The 26,971-nt window shown below is 35.4% G+C and overlaps 3 protein-coding genes, 1 long non-coding RNA gene and 1 pseudogene across 4 annotated transcripts; 2 read left to right on the top strand and 3 right to left on the bottom strand.

The window, feature by feature from the left end:
• Positions 1-398: 398 nt before the first annotated feature.
• On the top strand, positions 399-1,990 carry LOC116916547. The gene is made up of 6 exons (XM_045169235.1): positions 399-409; positions 527-783; positions 885-971; positions 1,034-1,117; positions 1,246-1,682; positions 1,748-1,990. Exons 1-5 carry the CDS (start codon positions 399-401, stop codon positions 1,677-1,679), a joined length of 873 nt encoding a protein of 290 aa, XP_045025170.1. The 3' UTR covers positions 1,680-1,682; positions 1,748-1,990.
• A 6,815-nt stretch (positions 1,991-8,805) lies between these two features.
• On the bottom strand, positions 8,806-12,389 carry LOC116922313. The gene is made up of 10 exons (XM_045169234.1): positions 12,371-12,389; positions 10,879-11,031; positions 10,522-10,820; positions 10,270-10,451; positions 10,116-10,215; positions 9,930-10,030; positions 9,622-9,868; positions 9,400-9,565; positions 9,212-9,336; positions 8,806-9,144 (listed from the first exon to the last, which is right to left on the bottom strand). The coding sequence occupies exons 1-10, from the start codon at positions 12,387-12,389 to the stop codon at positions 8,848-8,850; spliced, it is 1,689 nt and encodes a 562-aa protein (XP_045025169.1). The 3' UTR covers positions 8,806-8,847.
• Positions 12,390-12,540: 151 nt separating this feature from the next.
• LOC116919364 lies at positions 12,541-13,760 on the bottom strand. Its single transcript, XM_032925333.2, has one exon. It carries the CDS (start codon positions 13,711-13,713, stop codon positions 12,541-12,543), a length of 1,173 nt encoding a protein of 390 aa, XP_032781224.2. The 5' UTR covers positions 13,714-13,760.
• A 172-nt stretch (positions 13,761-13,932) lies between these two features.
• Positions 13,933-14,556, top strand: LOC123469637. Its single transcript, XR_006642921.1, has 3 exons — positions 13,933-14,029; positions 14,108-14,239; positions 14,299-14,556. It is a non-coding gene; the product is annotated as an uncharacterized LOC123469637 (long non-coding RNA).
• A 6,269-nt stretch (positions 14,557-20,825) lies between these two features.
• LOC123469887 lies at positions 20,826-24,901 on the bottom strand (annotated as a pseudogene).
• Positions 24,902-26,971: the final 2,070 nt, after the last annotated feature.

Here is a 26,971-nt window from a genome sequence, read left to right as displayed (position 1 = left end):
TCTTGTTAGTTTCTAATCAGTTGTTCACTTGCTAGTAGGGTTTCCTTAGGGCGCATTTTGGCGTCAACTTTTAGTTCAACTTTTCAGTGAACTTGTGTTTTTGTGTCAACCGTCCGGTAGATGGCTGAACTGGGTGACCGTTTTGGCGACAACGTCAACTTAAGGTTGAATGGAAAAAGTTTAACTTCTTCAACGGTGGTCTAGACCACCCTTGAGCTCTAGCTCAACCGCGTAGAGCTATATCTTCTGTTTTTGTTTGTAATTATATAATACGGCAACACTGTTTCAAAGCAGACACTTGTAAACTAAAATTTTTTTTTCAAAAGATATGACTTTTTTTTGAATTTGTATCGTAATGGAAAATATAATTGTAGAAAGTGATAGTGAAACAAAAAAGAATGTTGGAATGGTAAAAAAACTGCCACACAAATTGCAATCGATTGTGAGGCTACAGAAGTGTTTTTGGGTAATTAATTTTATACTAGATTATTTTGAAGTATAATTTGAAACATCCTATTATTTGTAGGATTGTTGAAAAAAATTGGGAAACATTGAATGATTCCAAGACAAGTAAAAGGCAAATTTGGCATGAAATTTGCAGTAACTTGGAAGAAGCAGGATTTTGTATTCGTGGAGTTGACAAAATCCAGACATGTAAAAACAAGTGGGAAAACCTACGCAAGGATTATAGAAATTATATATCCAAATTTCAGCAAACAGGAAGCGGTGCAAATGATACCCAAAAGAAGCCAAAGTTCTTTGATTCCATCGAAGCAGTAATAGGTAATTTAATGTTCATGGATAAGTTATGCATATATATTATTACTTACCATATATATATATACTATATTATTACTTACTCATTTTACTGTTGTTCTGTTTAGGCTCCAGCAATCATTCCTTTCGACCTCCTTATGTGAGTGATTCACTATACCACAATCCTCACAAGTTCAAAGTTGGTGAAGATCGGGGTACTGTTGTGCCATATAAGTTTTTATAACAAAATTTGATCTTAATATTATTCTTGTTACAGAAGGTGAAATTAAAAAGACGGCTAATGATTCAAATAATTCGTCACTTTGTGGAGTTGCTTTACAGGAGGAACCTAAACCCCTAGGTATTGAGAATTCTTCTCTCGATCACCCCCCCTTTTATAAGTCATATATCATATCAATATTAATCATTTTCCAGACTCTCACTGTTTTTATTATTTATTTTTCTCTTTATGTATTACTATTCCTGTAGGTATATCATGCACTGAAAAAAACAACTCCGGTATGTTGTCTTACATATCGGATGATGACATATTTTTGGATAGCCTCGACGAAGCAAGCGGATCAACTCAAACAAAAAGGAAGAGACCCAGCAAAGCTTCCAAAACCGACAAGGTTTTGGAAGTTTTCCGTGAGATGCGTGACGAAAGATCCTGTCGTCTTTTAGAAGAAAAAAAAGACAAACAAAAACGACATGACGAAAGAATGGAAAAGACGCAACAATTAATCGACGTAATGAAAAGTTTGGTTCCGTCTTCCAAAAAAAAGAAAAAGAAAAAGAAGAAATGCGGAAACAAGAAGACATTTTCTTCCAACAACGAAAACTTTGAGTCAAAAAGAAAGCGATCGCATTCTGATTCAAAATCAAGTTCTTCGTCTGATGAATGTAGTTCTTCATCATCATAAGTGGTAAAATCAGTGTATGATTTATTTTATTCCCTAATTATGGCAAATTTATCTTTTCACGGAAATAGGACGCCTTGTTTTGGCGTGATGGCATACAGTGCTTGCTAGTGTCCTATTTTTTTTCTTCAAAAAGTGAATATCACTTTATATCTAAGAAACAAGAATCAAATATTGAACCAAGAATCGAAATAACGACGTATTAAACGTACCAAATGGATACAGGATTACTTTTGAATCATAAACCGGAAGCTGCCACTACAATTTACCAAAATGTTGTAATAAAATGAAAAAGTAATAAAAATATTACAATGAAGAACAATGCGTACTTTATTTCAGTTTATGGATTGATAACAAATTTTTATTTTTGTCTTCATTGTAGGGAGTCACAGATTTGTTGCCGTTTTCTTTCAGCCAAGCGATCTATCACAACTACAGCATACGGTTGGTTGTTCACGTTGCAATTTAGATATTCCTCGTCCAGCTTTCCACCGTAGAAAAGATCTCCTTGTTGTATACAAACATTATGCAATATACAGCAAGTCACGACGATATCAACACCTTTTTCAATGCTAGTGTTGATATCTAGACATCGTTTAAATCTATTTTTTATATCCCCAAATGCAAGTTCAATAACCATTCTGGTTGAAGACAATTTCTTATTGAAAATCCTTTGGCTCCTAGGTAGCCGCCCATTCAGTTTTTTAAATGGAGTAATAAGCCATTGTTTTAAGGGAAAAGCGGAATCAGCAATGATATGGTATGAATTTTGATTAAAAAACTGGTGGCATTCGGTATCTAGCTGATGGAATAAGGAACTGCTTTGGAATACAGTGGAATCATGTACACTACCCGGGAACCCACAAAACACATATGAAAACGACCGATCCCCACATAACACAAGGCAGTCCGTCGGATGTCCGACAGATGTCGGGGTCGGATGTTGAGTACATCTTTTTGATATCCTCCGGACAGCCCGATATCCGATTTGGATGTCCTACGGATGTATTTTTTTTTGGTTTTGACCGCCCTCAACAGCGCCGTCAGACATTCTAAGGATATCCGAACGGGCTTTCATTTGGCTATAAATATGACATGTATTGGACATCTATTCATGAAAAAACATTAGGCTATACCTGGATTCGAACTCGGGTCTCCCGCATCACAGTCGAATCTTATTCCACTGTGCCAATCTACAGATATATTATGTATCATTTTCAAACAATACAATCGAATTGTTGTAAAACACTTGAGCTTTTTCGATAACAAATCACATACAGGATTTTTAAAAAGTCAAGATGATGTTGAACTTAGGTTAAACCAGAGGTGTATAAATTGAAATTAAACAATTTATGCTAAATATTTTTTGAATTTTAAACTTCAGCATGATTTATTAAGTTTAAAGTAGTTTTTTATTATTTGAAATTATAATCCTATCATAAGTATACTTGCTTTTAATATTATTAGATGCCGAATAATATTTATTTTCTGTGAGTTAATTTTCAATGGCTTGGTTCCCGTAAGCTAAACGGAAAGCTTGTGCAAACAAACTCACGACTTTCATATATTTTATTCATTTTTTGAAATAAATTTTAAAATAAACCATCCGGCAAATAGATCATTACTCCTTTATTTTTTTAATTTTTCATTTTAAATGCTGGACTTCAAATAAAAATACGTTCAAGGGAAAAATTTGAACACGGTTAAGTTTTCCCCCTCTCAAGAAATTTTGACAATTAATAATGAAACTTAGTGATCGGCCCCAATTAGTTCTAATCGAGTTAACCGCCCCGCACCGATAAAGTGCATTCGGGGTTGAAATGAGGTGCCACTTTTTCAACCGGGGCGGTGCGGGGAAAAAATTTGAGGTTAACCCGTTGCCCCGAAGCAATAAAAAAAATGCCGTTCTTTCGGTTTCAGAGTAAAAATCGGGGCAAGCGGGTAGAACGAGCTATTATCGGGGTTGTTATCGGATAGATCGGGTCAATCGATAATGTTTTTTGCATTGATGAATCGATTGATTGCAATCCAATTGATTGCAAACCCCAATTGAATTCGGGGAGAAGAATTTTCCACCCTGAGCCACGCCTCCTTGGCCCGAAATGAGAAACCCGATTTGCAAAAAAGCGCCCCGATTGGCTCGAGGCCGATCCTTAAATGAAACAATTGAAAATCTTTTTGGCTGTTGGAAGGAGGTCCGTAGAATATAATTTTCGCACATCCATTGCACTTCCAAGGTGACTAGCCGACGGACATCCCTGGAACTACCCATTGAGTACATAGATATCTAACGGATGTTCGGCCATGATTCGGACATCCGACGGCAGAAATGTGCTATATGGGTCGGGTAAGGCAGCAGCCATAAGATTGAAACTACAAAATTTTGTGTAGTTTCGATATGGTACCTGATTTGGAGCTTTAGGATGAAAGGGTATGTGGCAACCATCAAGAGCAGATACTGCTCCAGGAAAGTTACACTTCCTGCGAAAAGCCCTAGACACAGCAGGGATTCCTTCTCTGTTTGGCCACTTGATAAAGTCCCGCTGCTTTTGAAACATGAAATTGCAAAATTGGGAAACTACGTTGCAAACTGAGGAGTCCGTTCTATTGAACTTATCAGCAAGCAGCCTAAGGGAACCTTGATTTCCTAGGTACTGTAGATTAATATACAATATTTCATAGAGAGACATGGGTTCACATCCCCCATGAAATATTATATCACAGCGGAAGTTGTTGTCTTGTAAATAAGCCAACAAATACTGGAATGTTGTTCTCGTTACCCTGAAGTGTTTGAAAAAATCTGCATCAGAGTATACAGATATCACGTTCAGGTATCCAACTTGACGAGGATGACGCTCCATTTCGGTGGATCCGATAACAGTAAGCAATTCTGTATCCTCTGAATCAGAATCACTTTCCTCACTGGATGATTGAATGCCATCAAAAACATATTGTGACAGAAAAAGACAAAGTGTTCTTTTATCTGCCATTTTGCCTATACGTAGATAATTGAATTAATATTTAGTTATTTCAAAAAATTATATGAGACTTACAAATAGTTTTAGTAGAGTTTAGAGAGTTTTAAAAAATTGTATTTACTGTCACTTTCAAAACAATGGCTTTTGAGAAAAATAAACAGTGGAAATATTTGACAGCCACTTAGCGGAAATAATTTGACAACAACTGTCATTTTACCGTCCACACAGTGGTTAAGCTGGACAGTTAACCATCAACGTCGAATTCCATTTTAGCGTTAACTCCTCAGAATTGTTGAACTGAAAAGGTTCAACTAAACGTTGACGCCAAAATGCGCCCTTAGCAACTTGCTAAAATTTACTAGTGAAGAACATAAATTTACGATGTTTTATTACTAACTAAATTTAGCGAGTAGTTAGTTCGCAGCCGCAAATGAGTGTTAAACTAGGGTAGATTTGCTCGTTACTTATATGTTTAATACGAATATGCTGTGCTACGATAATATATAAATATATTATGCCTTACAACAATAAATATTAAATATAATCGCGCTAATTTTATCGAGGCCTTACCTTTATTAAAGTTATTAAAAAAGAGACAGGTCCATAGTTAACAAATTTTAAACTTTGACGAACACTGTTTATTCTACTGTTTACAGCCATATTAATATTAATCAGTTTCCATGGTAATGGCTAGCGCCGTAACAATAAAAGAAGGAGGTAGGGAATTATGTGCTGACACAACACACTTTTTAACTATCTGATATGGCAATATTGCTTAAAAATCACCTCTTCCAGCTAGTTTTGTTGTCTGACCCGGAAAACGAACAAACTCTTTGCCCACTAGAGACGGAGAATACGTTTTTTTAAATTCTTTGTCCATGGAACGGCCAAAGATGAACACATGAAATGTTTTTTTTTCGCTTTTTCAATGAAAGAAAAGTTTTCTATCAAGAAGAAACGACCATCATTCAAGAGAGCACAATAATTAACACGCTTTTTTGATCGTACATAGGTTGAAGTAGTAAAGCTAAATTTACTACCATTCCGAAAAAAAAAATCCTTTGATAAAAAGCACAACAATTGTTCTCAATCATTTCAATCATTCTTTTTCTTTCATTTTCACTGATGTCTTTTGTTGGTTGCAGCAACAAAGCATTCTCTACAGCAGTTTGCTCATCTAGTGTAAATATTCTCATAACGGGGTTACCCAATAGACTAAGGCTAATATCGCCTTCGATGTTAAGGCCTGTATAGGTTTGGAACTCGTACATATTGGGTAAACAAATCATTCTACCAATAAACTTTGATATATGATAAGGAACTGACTGGTTTTTTAATAACTCTATAGCCTCGTTGCGAACCGAGTTTTTCATTAAAAAAAGGAACTTGTCATTTGTTAAACAGCAGTCTGAGTTCCATTGGATAGGTTTTGCAACTGGTCATTAAACCACTCCGGTATAAAGGCAGATGTAGCCCACAAGCAGCCCCAGTCCAAAACGCTTTTTGATAAATGTGTCAGAAGATGAACGTTAAATTTTACATACTTTTCCCGTAAAAATACTCGACTTTTTGAACGAAATCGTCTAGGAGGACGCCCACATCTTTGACACACTGAGTAGTAAGGACGGATTCTTGTAAGAGTATTGAAAAGGCGCAGGAAAAATTTGGAAAATGGGAAAAATAGAGTTCCGGCAAAATTCCTTCAAGGAGAGGAAAATAATAAAGAGCAAAAGCTCGAAATACTGAAGCTTTCCAGAACTTAATGTTCTGCAATGATCTTGGAGTTCTTGTTATATCGTATGGCGGCTTAGTATTTGATAAGCGCTTGTTAAGAATCTCTAACTTATGCTTACATATATACCAGGGCTCTTTATTGTAAGTTGGAGAAATCCACAGTAGAATGAGATAGCGCATCACACCCAGACAAATACAATGCATATACTCAGGTATGAACGCACCAATGAAGTAAAAATTTTCTATTTCAGCAAGTGTTGAAGGCCCTTTAATTCCATTGAATGGTTTGCCGCCTTTAATTGCTTCCAAAGAATTAATAAATTTCCTTAAAAATTGTAAAACTCATTCGCCAATTTCCAGCCATTAATTCTCTGTACTTTAAGATCATTCCGATATTGAAAAGTAGAACGCAATGGGTACTTGGGTTCTGTGCCATCAGTTCTGTTGCAATAAACAAGAGCACTTCCTTTTCCGATTTTAACTGACTTTCCTGGCGGTCGATTGAGGTAATTTGTTAAATAAATTAGCAAAGTAAAATTGTTGTTTAATTAAATACCTGGATGCAAACAAAAATCACAACCATATGCCCCATTGAATTGCACTGTGACGAAGAATTGGACGAGCAACCGTATCAAATGTCACGAGTACCGGCCGTATAGTGTATATTTTTCCGTCACACTCAATACCAGTTGTGCAAAGTTTTTCCAGTTCAACGACGCATGGATCAACAAATGCATTTCTTGGAGGCTTCTTGTTTCCGAACCAAATAGCCATCAGAATGACATTTGAGCGTCGCGTTTTATAACCAGTTTCATTGATTATCCCCGTGAAGGGCAAAAATGAATATTTGCTGGACTTTAATTTTTGCGCGCCATCGGTATTGATTTGCATTGTCACAGTTTGTTCGCTGATTAGGCCATCTTTGACGTACTGTTTGTAACGGTCGCCCGTGAACACATCACCTTTCCTGTCCTCAGTATCAAGAGCACCCTCATCAATTTTCTTTATTCCATGATGCCGAAGGAAAAATTTTACTTGGTCTTCAACTGGGAGTAAGAGAGTGTAGCATTTTCCCGAGGTTTCTTGACAATAATTGTGGCCACATGGCTGAACTTGGATCGGATATCCATCCTCGTCGTTTACAAGGGTCAATGAGCAAGTTGTGCACGGATAAGTCAAAATTGTTGCCTATGTTGTTGGTGGGAAAGAATTACTGTTAAGTGGTGCAGCATAGGACATATATCCTTTGAAAATCGCGTCATCTCTTTCCACTAGAGATTTTAGTTCCTTGAAACCAAGAATTGTCTTTATATATTGGTTTTTCTTTTGCCACGACGTCATTCATTAGGTGAGTTGTTTTTGAATGCTCTTTTGTGTTTACCAATTGCTAAATTTGATTAGTCTGCTGATTCTGCTAGTGTTCAGCACGTTTTTTATTCTTGAAGAAATTTATAACGTTCCATTTTTACTTGTAGGACACCGGATATGTCGAGTAATAATAATTACAAGGACAGTATTCATATTTTATTTAAAATGAAGGCCACTGGGTGCTTAGCTGTTGGAACAGCTGCAATGATTTCGCAGCCAAAGCTACCTATCGATAACTTAATGTTAGTCGAGACAATTGAAACCTATTTGGCTAAGAAGACCGAGATGGAAATAAGGTATCTATAACTAGGACTATAATGAACCATACCAAATAAATGAATTTGTGTTTTCAGGGTGGAAAACTTTAATGGAAATAAAGCCCGAAAGTTCTTTTAGCAACTATTTCTGGATATTCTAGTATGTATCGGTGGCTCATTTTTAACAAAGTCTATATTTAATTTACCTTTCATTTATTAATTTAGAAAAATCTAACGGCCGAGTTGAGATGGGGACTCTCTAAGAAACGCTGTGTTCTAAAAGGAAACTAATGTTTTGCTATATCTAAACATGACTTGTTTGTCACCTCCTCCGACACACGATGTTTAGAAATTTTTTTCGAAACAAAAATGATTCCCCCCACCCAAACACATTTGTCTTCTTTTTGTTTTTAACCAAACGGCACCGAAAGAACCCCAGGCTATGCTGGAAGCCATGGCCTTGTCAGGGAGGAATATACTCCTCCCTGGCCTTGTTATCCCTCCCCTTATTTGCATATTTCTCGAAATTCGTAAAAAATTGTATTTACATAAATAAATGAATTAACTTTAAAGTTGAATACATTAATTTGCAGCTAATGCATTTAAACCTAATTTGGTAAAAATCTAATCCTCTGCATCCTCTTCTGTTCTCTAGATTTTGCTATAGATTTATCGTATCTAGATGTATCAGATGCTGTTTCTCAGCATTTATATGTATCTACAGCCAAAATGCAATCCGAATATCTATATATTCATTTTATTAGATAAAAAAAATATTCTATACTTTCAACAGCTATAATATGTCACTTTATTTTAGACAAAAGTACATATACTTCAATTGAAAACAAAGGAACACAAATCTTTCATTTTTTTGGATGGATTCATTGAGGGGACAATTTCAAACATAGTTTCAAGAAATCCATAAACAAATTTCAATTTTGAAGGATAATTGATGTCTAGGATGTGATAGTACATTAGCAAATAACCCACTGATTGTTCAAAAGATTTCGTTTCAGTAAGAGCTACAGCCGAATTGTCGATCTTGATGTAATATGCCCCATTTATGTCCAAGACACCAGGCAACTCCATGTCGCTAGCACGATTTGCAGCCTCCTCCGGAAGAAGAATTTCCTATAGTTATTAGAAATCGTTAGACTGGGAAACACACATTAAAAATGTACTTAATGATGTAACTTGCATTGAATGACTGGTACAGAAGATTCCATCCGTCAGCAGTTGATCCTTTTTTGTTTTGGGACGGTTGCGTATTGGCTGCTGCATGCAGTGTCAACTTTAAGACACATTTCATGCGTCCAGGAATATCTAAATGATAAAATAGTTTATTAATTTAAACTGAATTATGAAAGGATACATTGAAACACAAACCAAAGTTTTCTTCAGCTTCCTCTGCCTTCCTTAAGATATCTAAGACGGCTAAACTCTTCGTAAATTTCTGTTTACAAAATTCTATTATTTTACATTCTGCTTTCCGCCAATTTGAAGCAAAAGTTTCCAAAGTACTCCCTTTTAAACGAAAAAATTCGTCTCTTACCTGCAATAAACAATATTTTATACATAAATAATACACATGCATAGTAGAAATATTACGGCTTCAGGCATGTCCTTAAGACGAGGATATTTGTTCAAAAATACAGATGCGTCAACCTTGCATCCATTTTGTAAGAAAGCCCAGCGGCTTTCATACGTTACTTTCATCAAACGAAGCATTTCGCTGCAATTGGGGTTTCTTGTGTCATTGGAATCTAATTGTGTAAATCTCATGAACTCCTCTGCTTCCCTTATTTCATCTTCCGTATAAGAATCCCCCTCAGGACACAAAAAGACTGTTTTGGGCCTAGAATTTAAATGAATTTAGAGAAACGTGAAATAAAGTAAGAAAAAAGTTATTTGAGTACCGCTTATTTGAACGTTTATCTGAAAGCTGCTTCCTTGTTCGTTTCCCTCTCATGTAGGACTCTAACGAACCTTTGCGAGTTTTATCGTCAAAAAACAAATCCTTAAATAACACCAAAAGTATAAGAATATCATAACAACGAACGTGTCATTTCTCTTATAACAGATTTAATATAAATTATTCATACCCACGGTGATTCAGTGTTGAAACTACCAGCTGATGGAAAGAAAGAGACAATTGATTTGGCCATCTTTAAAATTTCGTTGAATGTAGGGAAATTTTCGCGTCTGAAAAAAAAAAGTTAATATGTTTAACAACAATTACAAATACAAATGAAATACTTTTCACAATTTTTCATCAACCAAGTTCCAGTGGCCTTAACAAGAAAAAAGTGATCTTTGTCAAGGCAACGACTTTTGGGGTAGTCCACTGCTTTGAGTCGGTCGATTATTTCAATAGCTGTATCTCCTTTAACACCAATTCTTCCTTGTTTAAGAATATCATCAACGGGGAAACACGCTGCCTGATGATCACATGCATTACAATAACAACTGGTGTCGTAAACAATATACAGGAATTATTTCTAAAATTACCATGTTACTCTCTTGTCCCGCCTCGTTATTCTCCTGTCCAGTCTCGTTACTCTGTTGCTCTACCTCGTTATTCTCCTGACCGGTTTCTTTACTCTGTTGCCCGGCCTCGATAATACTCTGATGCCCGGCCTCTTTTACGGTCTCGTTACTCTGTTGTCCGTCATTTTCAGATTGACTTAATCGAATATAGAGAAACTCCGATTGACTATTCAGCATAAACAAAACTTCGTCGTCCGAAAGAATGTCTTCTGAGCTTGTAACGATTTCACAAATTCCGTTTAAGGCAAATGCAGTAGCACCTGGTTGAAACTAGACTTTAACTTCTAAAAAACAACGAAGGAAATATTTTTAAAATACCTTTCAATAGCAGCTCATCCAACGAGGAAACACAAAACATTTTCACTTTTGAATTTTTTTGGGAAAAATTTTGTAGCTTCACGACTTGTTTAGACATCACGTCAATTACACCACTTTTAACTAAAGTTTTTAACACTTCACTCACTATAGAAACTGTCCACAATATAACGTGTTGCTATATGAAATGGTAAAAAAAAACAGGTGGGCGGACTACTTTTAGTTGGGAGAAATGGGACAGCTGTAATATGAGCTGTATTGCCAAATTTACACGCATAATTAGAATTCGCAATTTTTACTAAAGCTTTTAACTTTAAAGCTTCACACCACCAACAACATGATAGTGCAACCGAATAAAATATTTTCCATTCCTTGAATACATATCGAGTGGGCGATGGTCACAAAGGTTTTCAGTAGTACATAATCTTGTACTTATAGGGTTTCTCGGATTCACGCAATAAGAATGTAAAGGGCTATGAAACTCAACAGTATCAAACAATTTCACTAAAAATATGGGTTTTCCTATGCTTTCAAAAATTACGAACACAATTTGCCCAAACACAAATCCACAATCTCCCCATCCCATTAACAGTACAGTATTTTTCTTATAATCGGTGCCGTTTACAAGAACATTTTCCCCAATAGTTATAGTATCCATTAGAAAATCATACTCAGAAAAGTTATCTGCTGTCGATATATTATCCGTCGGGGTATCAAAAGTCCTTTGGGGAAGTGAAATAAAATTCCGATTACTTTTTCTTTGAAGAATTAAAGCAAGTGATGCACATTGTCTCCTATAAGCTTAAGTATGTAAAGGATTTTTGAAATTTTTAATAATATGGGCAGGAACCTTTACAGACCCGTTTAACCGCTCAAAATTCATGCACCAAAAATGTCTTAAGGGTCCATTTTTTTAATGATAGAAGGATAGTGAATAAGAAAATGCATTTTTGGTTTTATATTCATCTGCGGATAACAAGTTTTAAATTTCAAAATAAATGCAGAAATCAAGGAGTCAAAATATGATAACAGGGAATCTGTAAATTTTGGGGCAAATACAAGATCAAATATTTCTTGTAATGTCAAAAGCAAATCAATGTATGGAAAACAAGCCTCGTCATTTTCAATAAGCACACTTAAGACATGCGGTAAATATCGTATCAAAGCTAGATTTTGGGCCGCACTCATTTTTGGTGAGAATCCGTCGCCAGGCTGACATTGTTTTATTTCACATGGTGCGTTACCTTTATCTACAATCAATAAGCTAAATATTTTTGCATATTCAACATTTATATTTGCCAATGATACTTTATTTTCTATTTAGGAAATTGAATGAATTACATTTCCACAAACAAGTGGACCAAAACCTTCAAGGGCGGAATGCATGCAATCATTTGACCAATTTAGCATTATGTGGAAATACTCAAGGTCGTTCAGTGCGCATTTGGATTTAACACCCCGAAAGTGTGTTCCCCCAGGTGGCAAACTCTCTAACCTTGAAATGTCACACTCATACTGAATTGGACAACGTAAAATAAATTTATCTTCTTTATGATGCCTATGCATTTCTTCACGAGTCGCATAGCAGAGTATACAAAAATAATCACCAGAAAAACTCTCTACTAGGCCACAAATCTGGTTCATACCCAAATTATCCGCTGTAAATTATCCTAATTTTACATATAAAGTTATTTTCTGCCCGTCGGAACTTTCAATTTCAATTCCATTTTTGTTTAAATCTTTAAGCTCTGAAACTATTTTACTTAACAACTGATTTAATGAATTTTTATTTTTTATGTCATTTGAGTGACACATTGCTAGTAGATGAATATTAGCTAACGTAGCATTGTGGCTCGGAGGTAAAGAGAGATTTGTGAAATAAAACATGCCGCTATTGTGTTTAGACGCTCCTGCCTTAAGCGGATTGGTGATTCCAAGGCCATCGTAAAATATTTGAATATATGAAACAATTCGCCTTGAATCATTAATGCTTAACTCCGTAAACCTTGAACCACTTCGAAAGCAAGAATAAACACCTTCTTGTCCTTGATAGCATTGTAGCAGACATTTTAAATAAAGTGGATCCTTTATCAAAGACAAAAAAGTTTTTTTAATTGAAACGTATTGTGCAATGCAAGGTTTTTCTACAATAACGTGATTTAATTTGCCGTCAACTACAACACGTTCAATGGCATGATAATGTCCGATGACAATGGGTTCAGGTGAAACAAATCGAGGATGATTCTCATATAATTTGCGAATGCGATATTCAGATGCAAAGCCATCAAATACGCTTTGCAAACCTTTAAATTCAAGACTAATATCCATCACTTTTGCTTTAACATTTTCAAGATCAAATGAATCGAACTCGGTTTTCAGCGCCTCACTAAAGTTATCTACAATTATTTCAAAGACATCTTTGAAATATTCTACTACGTCAATTGTTACATTGAATGGGACGTTTCCTCTCCCTCTTAAATCTATCACCATGTTTGTTACCGCTCCCTGCAAGGCCATTCTTGTTGTAACCATTTTGTCTTTCAATGAGGGGCGGTTATTAGGTCTATTGTCTATGATTTCGTTTTCGTGCAAACCAAGGTCATCAATTTCTTCACTTTCAGACATAACAACGTCCCCACCCTCTGTATTAAAGGAATGGAATTTTTCGAAGTGCCTACCGTAATTGTAAATGTAGTCGCATGTAGCTTGGCAATATGGTTCACAACAACGAATGGGAAAGTCTAGTTCTCCATACTGCTTATGATGGCCTAAATGAATCTTAATATCCTTTATGGACTTCACTGCAACACATTTTTTACACGAAGGGCAATTAAACATTTTCACTACAGTAAAATAAACAGAATTATCAACGCACAAAATCAACACACGCTGCTATACTGCAAGAGTGATGTTTCAAACGGTTTCTTGGTGTTAGTTCATATTCCCGCAATTCTTTATTTGCTGATTTTGTACCGTCCCCTTTACATTTTTGAAAAAAATTGATATAATTGACAACGCCTTTCTTCGTTTCATTATTCACAAATATTCTCAGTCTTTGTTCTTTTGTTCCTGTTTGTACAAAACGAGCTAATGTCAGTTTGGATTATTAACGCTCAGTCTTCACTGATCAATCTGACGCTCAGCATATAACTCGGTTTGTTATTTTCTGTGAACACCTTTATATTGAAACATTATTATTAACTCGTTGTTATTTTTCCCCTGTGTCTTTTAGTTAAAATGTCATCAATTACTAGAATTATCTACGAAATAGAAACTGAGTTTTATGTATATTTTGATAATGGCGATATCAAACGTGAAAAATTGGCTTTACAAGCAATTGATTATGAAACATATCTAGACGCTGGTATGTACTGTAAAAAAGTATTACAAGAATCTTGTACTCATATTCATTTTTCATTTCAGTTAATTTGCATCGAAAGAACTACATGGCCAAGAATTGGATTCATTCCCAGACTCAGTTGCTGCACGAGAAGACCATTTTAAATGAGCAGCAATTCAATGACATTCTCAAGAAACACATTTCTACTCCTAAAACTATCTCTATGGAAGTTCATATTTGTGTGGAAAAACCTAATTCTGGATGGCATAGGTTTATTCCTGAAGAAAGCAGAAAACTGTACTCTTTTGAATTTTGATCAATACATTTTTGTTTCCACTTCACATTTGTGTACAAAATAGTGGTGTGAACTACAAACTATCTTGAATTCAGTTATCCTAACTCAACTCAATCTTCATATTAAAACATGTCAAATATGAAATATCTCATAATTTTGTCGAGGTTTGAACCAGCAACCTATAATGTCAGAATCTAGCTTGATAACCATTGTGCTATTTGGGCCCTCATTTTTATTACATTTGATCATATTAATAGAGGAAAATATGAAGAAACATAAAAGTCATTTGAATATCGTTTGATTTTTCAATGACAAATATTATACGATTATTGACTCTGGCTTATTCTCAGGGATTTTTAATGAAAATTCATTTGGTAACAGAAAATATTCAGTTTTAATGCACCACTATTATTTATTTGAGAAACATACAGGTGATAGCTCTGTCAGAAAAAACTTTTTCAATAGACATCTCAAAATACATACTATGCAATGGGAAACAACTAATCTCTATCTATTAGATTTGATAATGTAGATAAATAATATTTTTCATTTTTTTTTAAATAAACACATTTTTACGTTTGCAATAAACTTGATTATCAAACCAATTCACGCGATATATACTTATTTCATTTGTTGATGTTTCAAAATGTTTGTTTTTTACATCCCACCAAAGAGATGCAAAAAGTTAACATTTTTACCTTTTCTTAACGCAATGTTTAGTTAAATCATGTGTCGTTTAATGAGGGGCGTTTATTAGGTTTAATGTCCAAAGTGGCGCGAAGGTAAAAATGAGAAAAAGAAATTTACTCCATTTTTTAAACTTTGTGTTTCCGTTTTGAAAACATAGAATTTAGAATATTTTCAAAGCATGGTCATGTTTCCCTTTTTCAACACAGCGTTTCTTAGAGAGTAATTGCCTGATCGTTTCAGACATTAGTTGGTTGCCAGCCAAACTATATACTTTTGCATCAGCCATTTTGCCAGAATGCCTGGTGCCAGTTAGGGTACTATTTGCAGTTTTTGTTCAGTTAAATTCGCCACTTTTTTCCATCAGTTGCGAATCAAGTCGACAGTGTCCTCTTTGTTTGCCGTTTCAATCCACATTTTGGTTCCATCATTAGCCTTAAATATAAATAGTGTTATAATAGAAATCAAAGAACTAAACTTTTACTAACATTATATGCAATAGAAAATTGACATACATCCCATTATTGTATTAATAGTGAAAGCACGATATAATAGGAAAGGTACACTCTCGCGCTATCCCAGTCTCTTGGAAGAAACGGCGGGTGTTCAGTATAGGGTCCCAAGATTCCCCGCCAGGTTCGCTAGTATAGGAGGCCCCTCGGCTCTCGGGGGTATAGTAAAAATTGGGGTTTTTCGTTCGTTATCTATAAAATTACCAATCAATGTGTCCAGAAATTGATTTCATTTAAGCTTAATTTAATTCCCTATCCTTAAATACCTAATTCATCTAGATTAGGCAATTATTTATATGTTAAATTTGTGATTGAAATTCACAATTTTTTTAAATGTGCGCCTTTCGCAACATTGCCTATTTCATTTATTTGAATGTCTTGTGTTAGAGATCTAGATCTAGATTTCTTCTATTGAAGATATCAATCTTCAAATCTCTGCTGTAGTGTAGCCGATTGAATTTTTATATATTTGATAAAGTCTATTTTACCCGACCAAAGTAACTTTGTTATTACTTAAATCAACTACTTAACGACACAAATATACTGAACTGTTCTGTATTCTACTGATTGACAGAATAATAGTTATTTTAGAATCACAATGTTGCCAAACGTAGTAAGGTATGTTGCCGTCATTAAATGGTATTATGTATTAAATGGTTTATAAAATCCGCAATATTTTATATGAATGAAGTGTTAGGTAGCTTATTGGTATAGCACTGGATTGGTGCGATTATGGTCTATGGTTCAAATCTAGCGAAAGTAAAATTATTTTAGATTATGTTAATAAATTACGTTTATGTAAAGTAAAGTTACTTTTTACTTTACTATTCAACAATTATTATACTTTAAAGACTAAAGTTTAGTAAAGTGTAGTATTTCTATTTCTAGTATGACAAACATGTAGTTAAGTAATATGTAACTAAAATAATTTTAGTTAAATTGGTTTGTGTATTTAACGTAATACTAGTTGATTCGATTATTTCTACGAATGGATCTATTATAATTAGTCGTTATTAAATGACATGTTCAGATCGGCTTATACAATGTGTAAAGAATCTTATGATTATATTATTGAGTAGTTCAGTGATATGGCCCTGGATTTCTATAAATAAGGCTTAAGGTTCAAATCTAGATGTGGTATAATTATATAAGTTTATCTAGTTGAATTTAGTTTGTTAAGTTAACAATTAATTAACTTAAACAACTTTATTCAATTAAGTTGAAAAAAGTAAATTTACTATTTACCTAACTATTCAGCAATAAATATTTTAAAAAGTAAAGTTTAGTTAAGTATTGTATTTCTATTGTTGTCCGAGGAATAGTTAGCTTAGTAATACTTTACTAAACTTCTTAAGTTAAAATTTGAGCATTTAGGTATGTTTATATGTTGTATACTTTACTATATTATACTTTACTCTATTATTGTTTACTTCTAGACTATAGTATGGTATGCTTTGTTGTACTATGCTATACTTTACTATGCTATACTTCACTGTACCGAACTATTCTATGCTATACTATACTTTATTAAACTATACTTTTTTTGGATAAAGTCTATTTTATTTGTTGGTTCAAATCTGGTGACGGTTAAGTATTTTTAGATTATGTATTTAAGGTACGTATTTATAAAGTTGTTTACTTATTTATAAAATGTTACTTTTTACCTTACTATTCAACAATATTTATTTTAAAAAGTAAAGTTTAGTTAAGTATACTATTTTAATATCTAGTCTGAGAAACGCGTAGTTAAGTAATATTTAACTAAACTTATTTATTATGAATTGGGTTGTGTTTTTTACGTAATATTAATATTAGTATTAATTCCATCATGTCTACGAATGGATCTATTATTATTAGCCGTTATTAATGATAAATGAATATGCAGTATTGGGTAGCTCAGTAGTATAGCGCTGGTCGCTAAATATGATGCAAATGGTTCGAACCCAGCTGTGGTAAGAATGTATTAGTCTATGTAGATAAATTATATGTAAATAAAGTATAGTTATTATTTACATTTATTTTCAACAATACTGTATTTTAAAAAGTAATGTTATTTATATCATTATTAATTGTCATTATCTACATGCTTTATGTTTAAACACTTTTATTTATATTTTAATAGTATGAACTTATTGCATATAAAGATTTTACTTATTCTTCAAAAATAATACATGCAACTCTGGGGAATTTCAAGTTGCAGACGAAAAATTTTTATCATTGTAATTCTTTCGGTTGTGACAGTGTGGTGTGTATGGTAGGTTCCAAAAAAATCCGACTACCCTTTTCAAATAACAATGCCCCCTATTGTCAAATAGCACCATTAGTTCAGTCAGTCAGTCAATCAACGCATCGAGTTTTAGGCTATATTGAAGCAAATGGTAAAATGTGGAAAAACCATGTAAGAAATTGCCATGGAAACGAGACACCCATCAATGAGCTCGCATCCTTACATCAGTGTGTGCTGGGAATACTTGCCGTTAGGCATAGCAAAGAATTTTACAAAGTTTTTCCATTTTTTTTTACTCTACTGGTCTACGCGAGACAGAGTTAAGGAATGGAAATCTCGTTTCTATGGCAACCAGACATTTATTTTAGGCGGATTTGCTCAACTCCCAAAACAAAAGAATACTTTTATTATATCATTATTAAATTATAATAATATAATTTAAATTACTATTTATAACAAAATTTTAACCGAAATAAAATAATATATTAATTTCTATTTATGAATATTAGATTTATTTATTATAATAGTAAATTATTAGGCATTCTTTTGTTTTGAAATGTTTTTTTTTAAGATTACTTAATAAGTCACTACTATAATTAATATATGTAATATATATTATTAAATCCAATTGTTATTTTTTAATAAATTGTGGTTTATATTATATTATTTTAATTTAATGATGATTAATTAAAGTATTCTTTTGTTTTTGTTGGTTAAGCAAATCCGCCTACAACAAATGTTTGGTTTTTTGGAACATACTGTACATCTATTACCTATTACGGATATCAGATACTAGTTCAGGTAATGTTGTTTAGTTTCTATTTATGTTTAATTATCTTATTTAGCAAGATAGTGTTATTCTAAATGTTCGTGTGCGCCAAGATTGTGTTTTGCATCCAAATTTATTTATTACTATAATTAATATTTATTTAACTATTTAACTTAACTTAAGTGTGTAACTAACTTAACTATATTAAACTAACTTATCTTACATTACTTTACTTTACCATACTACTTTAGTTTTTTACCCACCCAAAACCCCTATTTTGCCTCGCTTTGCTCGGGCCTGGTCCCGCTTAGGTACTTTACTAGAGTTTATTAAGTTAAGTTAACTAAGTTTAAATTAAGTTAGTTAAGTTAGTTTCTTAAGTTTACTGTGGTCGGCCAAAATAGACTTTTACCTATATATTTTATATATAGGTCCTATTTACGAAGGATTTCACGGCTGTCAATTCGCAAAGTTAAAATGTGATAGAAAGTTTTTATCAAGAAAACGCGAAGACTTTGGAAATTGCTGTGTGACAATGTGTACCGGGGAAATTGTTGTCATAAATAAATTTTTACGTGATGATGGTTTAGAATATGCAATTAGGCGTTATTATGTACCTATTACGTTGTTTGATGATTCTATGTTTCCTCAGTATAATTTATGTAAAGTGAATTAGTTTTCTGGAATCCCATACCACGGAGGAAGAGATGAAGGAGGAACATCGACTAGTTACAAAAGTGACTACCCCAGTGTCCCTTTCTGAAAATTTGCCAGATTTCGGGAACTGGACCTGAGACCCCACGTTGCCAGTTCTAAGAAAAAACAGCAGAAAGTTGTTGTGTTTTGATTTGGGTCCCTGGTGATCAAAGTTGGAATCAAGGGCTTAGCTCGCTTTCGATCGTCATTTTTTTAGTCGCGTGGTTTCTCCCGGCGAGCAGCTCCTATAGTGTAGTGGGTGAGTGTAGTGGCGTAGTTAGTTTAGTTCTACTCAAAGTTTTCGCTGATGGATTACACTATTTGCACCTGCTGGATTATTTCGCTGTCACTGGCAACTCCTGGTAATTTGTTTGAGTTATTTTTGTTTTCATTGTATTGTTTTAGCTTACATTTTCGGCTTCGTAAAAACTTAAAAGTTGTCGTTGACGATTTGACGACGTTAACTTAACTTTTTATTGTCTGAATTTCGATTTCGAAACCGGGATTGGAAGAAAAATATAGATACAGGTTTTGTCATTTTATTGAAATCATTGAACGACAAATAGGAAACATTATTTTTTTGACAATTTTGCGTGTGTGTGTGCATTGCTATTTTTCTTTTCCGTTTTCTCCATGCTTTTTCTTTTTGCGATACATTTGAAACACAATATCATAAATTTGAAAATGATTTCTGTCATGAACTCATTGCCATGTTTATGGCAGCCCACCTGAGGAAGATTATCGAAAACGAGTTCCCTTAAAATTGCTTCGAAAGCATCACGCAAAAAAATAATTCCCTCGTTTACAAACTTTATAATTGTTTTTTCAACAATCGTCAATAGGTTGACCAATCTAATGACGCCCATTTTAACCAACCCTTTGATTTCAGTTTCGTCAGAGTTTGTGCGGTCATATTATCCGGCAAACTACTACCGTTTTCTGCCGCCATGGTCTTCACACAACAAGCGCAATGTTTTTTTTTTCCCAAAAGAATAGACCAGATAGCCCCCGATATAATAGACGAGGTTGTCGCTGACTTCCGTGGAGTTATTATCTTTTTCTTTTACCCAGGGTCCTAGCTCTATTACAATCCCCTTTAACAAAATGTCCTTCATTTGGGCTCTTTTGGCGGCGAAAGCTTTCTGATTATTTATATACAAACTTTTGAGCCAGTCCTTGTAGGATGAAAGCAGAACCATGCGCTCCACTCCATCCACATTTGATCCAATAATAGTTTTGGTGGGGTAGTACAGTGTCAGCATGCGAAAGAGCTGAAGAAATGATGAAACAGTTGGTTTATTGTATGAGCCTCCGCAAGAGCGAATAATCCCGAAAAATCTCTAGAAATTTAAATTTTAAAAGAATTATTATAAGCTTGCACACCAAAGAAATGATGTATATATTCTACTTCTATGCAATCTTGATTAAATTTCCCCGTCAGCACGTAGGTAAAACCCAAGTCCAACAGCTCGTCCACCAATTCTATAGTGCTGAGTATGGTGACTCTCAATGTTGAGAGAGTCAACGTCGAGGCAAACGCGGGGATATAAAGGTGGGCAGTCAAATCCATCCTCAAAATCCCATCCGTAGCACTCAGATTCGTCTATGTGCGTAAGCAGCTCTCTGAGTCGCTGTAATATTATTTCGTTATTTTATTTACTCATGATTGCTATAAAATTCTGTACAGTACGTCTTTTTTTCCTTCCCAGTCGTCTCTTGAGATAGCATTCTTTCTACATCGTCCGTTCATGATGTCGAATACATCGTTAATTAAACGAAAAAGCTCTTCAGTTCCTTCAGTGTCTTTGAAACGTAGCGCAAGCTCAGGGTCTTCTGTTTGCGTTCTGTAATACCGGAACAAATCCGCGACAGATTTTGATAATACCTAATATAATTCGTGGTATATTAACATATTTATAAAATAGAAGGGCGTGGAATTGTAATATTTACTTGTGCTGCCAGAGAAACATTCATTTTTTGCATGTTTGTTGGATGAATATGGACTGGGGTTAGGCGAGAACAAGCCTGCAAACCCCCAACAGTTGAGCTATCAGTCGCGAAAAGCTCTTCGACATGGGTCCAGCTAACAAGTTTCCCAGACATCTGTAAAAAAAAAACAATAAAAATCGATTGCGCTACATTTTTAATCGTATTATAAATACTTGAACGTTAGTCGTGTTCAATATATGGTTGCGGATGCATTTGATCAGATGTGGGGCGTCACCCATAACATATATCTTTTCTTGATTTGTTGGATGCAACATTACGTTGTTCAGAATGGCTTTATGGTCGTCCGTGTGACCGTAAACGCCAGCCAAGCTCCACATCTTTTTGTTCGTTGCCGCTCCATCGCACACAATTGATTTAACGATGGCACCGTGTTCTTCCAACAATACAAGAGCCTTCAGAACCAAGCGGTAAAGGTCTTCACCGGAAGTTGAGTTTTTGGAGGCAAATACGGCAAAAGGCTGTATCCAGGAAGCCATGTAGGGCCTAAAAACGAATACCAAGGCATGGTCAGCCAGTTTCGATTCTCCCGTGTCCAAAACTTCGTCCTCTTCCAGGCGTATGTGAATTGCTGGTAATATCGTAGAACTCGTTTCACTGTTTGTGTCTATAAAGCCATCAAAGTTAAACGTCTGGGCATTAAAGTTTAATGCCTCTTTAATAGACATTTCATCAAACACAACCGATCCCATTCTTTGTATGTCCGGGAGCCCTGATGGAGCCCGCTTCATTGCCTGAAGGGCAAATGTGTTGAAACCAAAATGAGTGGACATCCCACTCAGCAGCCTTTTCAAAGTATTGACATGAGGGACTGGAATCATTTTCGACGTCGCCAATTGATCATACGCTGCCTTGCTCTTCAAGCGAAGGATAAGGCAATCTAAGAGCCAATCGGCATCGTATCTCATACTTTTCTTATTCAGGCATTTAGCCTTCTTCAAAACCATAAGAATTGTTCGCTTATCCTATAATATTCGAAATCATAATAACAAGGAAATATTAAATATTTTATTGCAGTACTACAGTAATATACAGTGTCTACAGTAGTACTACAGTAGACTGGGTGTAGTGACTGGGTGTAGTAGACTGGGTGAAGAAGACTGGGTGTAGTAGACTGGCTGGAGAACACTGGGTGTAGTAGACTGGCTAGAAAACACTGGGTGTAGTAGAATGACTGGAGAACATTGGGTGTAGTAGAATGGCTTGAGAACACTGGGTGTAGTAGAATGGCTGGTAAACACTGGGTGTAGTAGAATGACTGGAGAACATTGGGTGTAGTAGAATGGCTTGAGAACACTGGGTGGATTATACTGGGTGTAGTAGACTGCGTGCGAGGTAGAGCTGGTGTTGTGCATATTCGGTGTAGGGGATTTCAATTTACCGAATCAGTTAGCTGAACATCATCTTTTATTAACATCTCAACCTTCGAGTGATCCAGTGCATCAAACTTCTCCTCAAGCTGCTTTATCTTCTTTTTCAAGGACTGTGTAACAAAGAGGTAATTAGGATCATACAAGGTCACGCAGAGGTCTTTATTGATTTTACCTTGTTACTTAGTTTGCCCTTTTCACTTTTCGCCTGGCTACATCCAATTTCAACGATTGCAAACGCAGCCGTTGAATCAACTGTTGTTTCGTTTGAAAACGGTAATGTGCGTTCTGCAGTTGGCGATTCCTGAACGCCAAGCGTTTTAATCTTTTGCGGGTACCGTTGAGTAAAGACAAACATGATGTGCATGTGTTTCGCCGCCCATTGGCCAACAGCAATTGGCAACTTCAAAATAAAAAAAAATATGTAGAACGTTGTAAGATATGGTAAAATGTAGTAATTAATCACCTGGTTGCTCTCCAAGTTCCGTGTTTCAGAATTCCGCCTTTTATTTCCGCCAAACTGGAGATGTCAAGGTTGTCCATTTTTAAACCCAAGCAAACTTTCGTATTATGAAAACGAATTATTGCGTTACACAGTTCGGAGATGTTCGTAAACGATTTAGTAATAAGATCCTGATTTTGACACTCCATCCCATAAACTGAGTAGTCCACTTGTAACTTTTCAAAGTTAACTGTCATCCGTTTTCTAAACGTACACGTAGCTGTAAAAATGTCATCACTAACGAATTCATTACACGTCCATCCTTTGGCAATAGCAGCTTTGACCCAAACCCAAGCAGGGGGTAGCGGTATTTTTAAAACTACTTCATTTGCTCTAAAATAAGAAGATGACACTATTGTGCTCAATATCTGTTCAGCAGTAGCCATCACTTGCAGTTGGGTTTGTTGTTCAATTGCCGTAAAAACCTTAATAGTAGGAATACAATAGAAAAGTTATAATCAGAAATGAATAGGGTTCTAAAACTTATATCTGTTTGAAATGGTGAGACTGAAGAAGAAAAATTTACCGTGGCATCGTCTAAACAGATGCGCTTCCCCGCATTGTTAGTCTCAGATGATAAATTATCAATAACCAATGATAGTTTCTCTCCATGTTGTTCCTGAATAGTACAAACCCCAGTGTTTGTAAGACCTAATTTTCCACATGTACAGGTACATGCACATCCTTTTGAGGTAGATCTGTCAGTGCCTAGTTCTTCAACTACACTTAAAGGGATCTCAGCTTCACAACTGGTGTTATTCATTCCTATAAAAATTGTAAAACCTGAATCAGTTATCGTCATCCATGCAATGAATTACATACATTTTACCATTTAAAGACGATGGAAGGGACTGCACTGCTAATGAGTGCTGCATATCAGCTTCCTCCTCGATAAATGCTGGTAAATCCAGTGCAAGTGGCAATGGCTGAACTATTCGAACTCCAATGAAAGGTGTCTGAGCATCACAATTTAAGTCGTTCTCTAGAGATAAGAAAAAATGTTACAACATTCTAAAAGAAACTCGTGGTGTACATAGACAATGGTGGTAACAACTACACAATCGTTTACAACTTACCACTTGAGGGTAGAGCATTTGGCTTAAGTATCCAATTTCTGTGGGAAATAAAGCAATCTTTGCCATTTTCCTTCACTGTTTTCCCTTTAATAATATCACTTTCTGAGAAATTTAATTGGCAAATTTTCGACTTTGATGAAAGATGTTGACCATCCAACAGGTGAAGGTTGCTTTCCCATTCAGCAAGCAGCATTGGATCTTTTGGGGTTAAAAAATATGAAACACGATTCTTAAATAAACTTCTACTACCTTTAGAAGACGAGCATGTTGGAACGGCACACTTAAAGGGCATTTTGAAATCTTTTAACAGCGTGACAATAACATTCAAACCATGCTTTGAACATCACAAAGCAGACGACTGTCGTCATGGAAACCTAAATTTACGGGACTTTCACCAAAATGTCGTTTTTTAGAACTGGCAACGTGGGGTCTCAGGTCCAGTTCCCGAAATCTGGCAACTTTTCAGAAAGGGACACTGGGGTAGTCACTTTTCCCTGATGAGGCTTATGGAGCGATGTTCCTCCTTCTTCTCATCCTCCGTGCCCATACTACTGGCCATTTTCATTGATAGCAACTAGAAACTTCCATACGGAGTATTTTTATGCATGTGCGTTTTTAGTTTCTTTGCTTCATAGGATACTTGAAAAGGTAAGTTTATAAAAATTTTCGCTCAATGTTCTTGTTTTTTAATTAAATATTTTTTTTTATTAATAGCGAAATGGCTGCTCCCAATTCATCCCTGACTGGCTCAAGAAGATATTCATCAACTGCGTCATCGTTGAGGTCAGCAAACCTTTATTATGGAAGACCATTAAAGAGAAGATCTATCCTGAATGATTATATCTCGAACTACTCCTGTTCTCGCGAAGCTGATAATGGCGTGGTTGACGATCTGATGCTCATCAATCATTGCAATGGGCTACAGACAGTGTCTCCTATCTTTTTTTTTTACCCTAAAGTTAAAGATACTAAAAAAAATAGCCCGAAAAAAAAGTTAAGTTAAGTTATTCCGAAATACCGAAAAAAAATGCTAAGATACAAGATATTATCTTAAAAAAACAGTAAAGATAAGATATTTCCAAATTTTTATGGTGGGATAAAAATAAGATAAGTTAAGATAAGATAAAAGTTTTTTTTAGCACAAAAAAAGAAAAACAACATTTGAGTCGATAAATTGTTGAATTTCTGTATTGTATTGCATGACAGTCTTACTTTTAGTTTACAGTTTTACACAGCATCACGTAAACCAACTTTAAGCCCTGCGTTGCACTTGATAAGCATCAAGTTGATGAAGAGACCTGGTTTCATGGCGGCGCGTTTTGCTGATAAAATATCCGAAGCCACACTAAAAGCCCGTTCAACAGATCCTGATGATGTTGCAACGCTAACAGCATCTCTTCCGATTTCGCTTAGTATTGGAAAACGACACTGATTAGATTTCCAATACTCGAAGGGCTTAGTGACGCAAAGGTCACTGTCGGGATCCACTGGATTCACTAGAACTTCCATAGCTACGACGGGTTCTTTTAAATAAATCCCAAACTCCTCCAATACTTTGGCCGGGCCACTCAGGGAACGAGATTTTGGTGGCTCAATTACTGTTGAATATAAACTCTGGCTTAACCTTCTCTTGCGAGTTGATGAAGGTTTTACTGCGTCTTGCTGAACTTCATCCCTTGCTTCATGCTGTTGATTCGGCGTAGAAACGCTGACTGCTTGTCCTATGATAACAGTTACTCATGAAAGGCATTCCTCTAATTTAACTTTTACAATTAAAACTCACTAGAACGCAACAGATCGCATCTTCCAAGTTCTCTTTAGCATACTGAAAAACGAGTTTCCTTACCTAAACGGGAGTTAATCCATGGTTGAGGAGCGCACAATGCCTTAGTAATCTGCCTTCTCCAATTCCATTACACTGCTTAAAAGTTGTCGTGAATGTTATACGCGATTTAACACTGGAGGCACTATTCCACCATGCAAATGATCAACTTTTTTCTGATAGTCACTCAATGTGCTGCGTTTCACGCCAAATGCCTCCGCTGCTTGACATAGTGACATTTGGCGACTTACTATTGCAGTCACCGCCCACTTTAGCGTCTCTTCATCAGGTCCGACCAAACTAGTTGTGCGCTGATAGTTACGTATCTTCACTGAACGACGTAAGAAATTGAGCTGAAAATTTCTCAGTGTGTCATGAGTCAGAATGGCAAAAAATTTGGCTTTCCGTTTTCGAAGGTAATCGGTTAACAAGCTGTTAACAAGCTGACTAAACTGAACAGAAAACTGACCGGATTGACCCCTCCAAATCGACCTGACTACTTGTTCTTAAAATAGTAGTACGTAGCCCATCGCTCCATCCGTTCGGTATAGCTCAGCTTCAGCTGGTAAGAAATGCATGTGGTGCAAATACCTAATCACAAACGGGTCAATCAAGATGAAAAGCTGCTCGTGTAGCCTACAGCATCCACAGACTAACTCTTAGAGAACATGTGCTTCTTAATATTGTATCCTCAGGATTCGAAAAATTCATGAAGGTAACTGAATACGATTCAAACGTTAGACTTTGTTGCAAATGGGTCAAGATAAATGTGAAATTGAACGAAAAAACTTTT

Source organism: Daphnia magna, linkage group LG2, assembly GCF_020631705.1.
Source record: "Daphnia magna isolate NIES linkage group LG2, ASM2063170v1.1, whole genome shotgun sequence".
Classification (NCBI taxonomy): domain Eukaryota; kingdom Metazoa; phylum Arthropoda; class Branchiopoda; order Diplostraca; family Daphniidae; genus Daphnia; species Daphnia magna.
The sequence above is the reverse complement of the archived record's forward strand: the minus strand, read 5'-3'. Positions and strand labels throughout refer to the sequence as shown.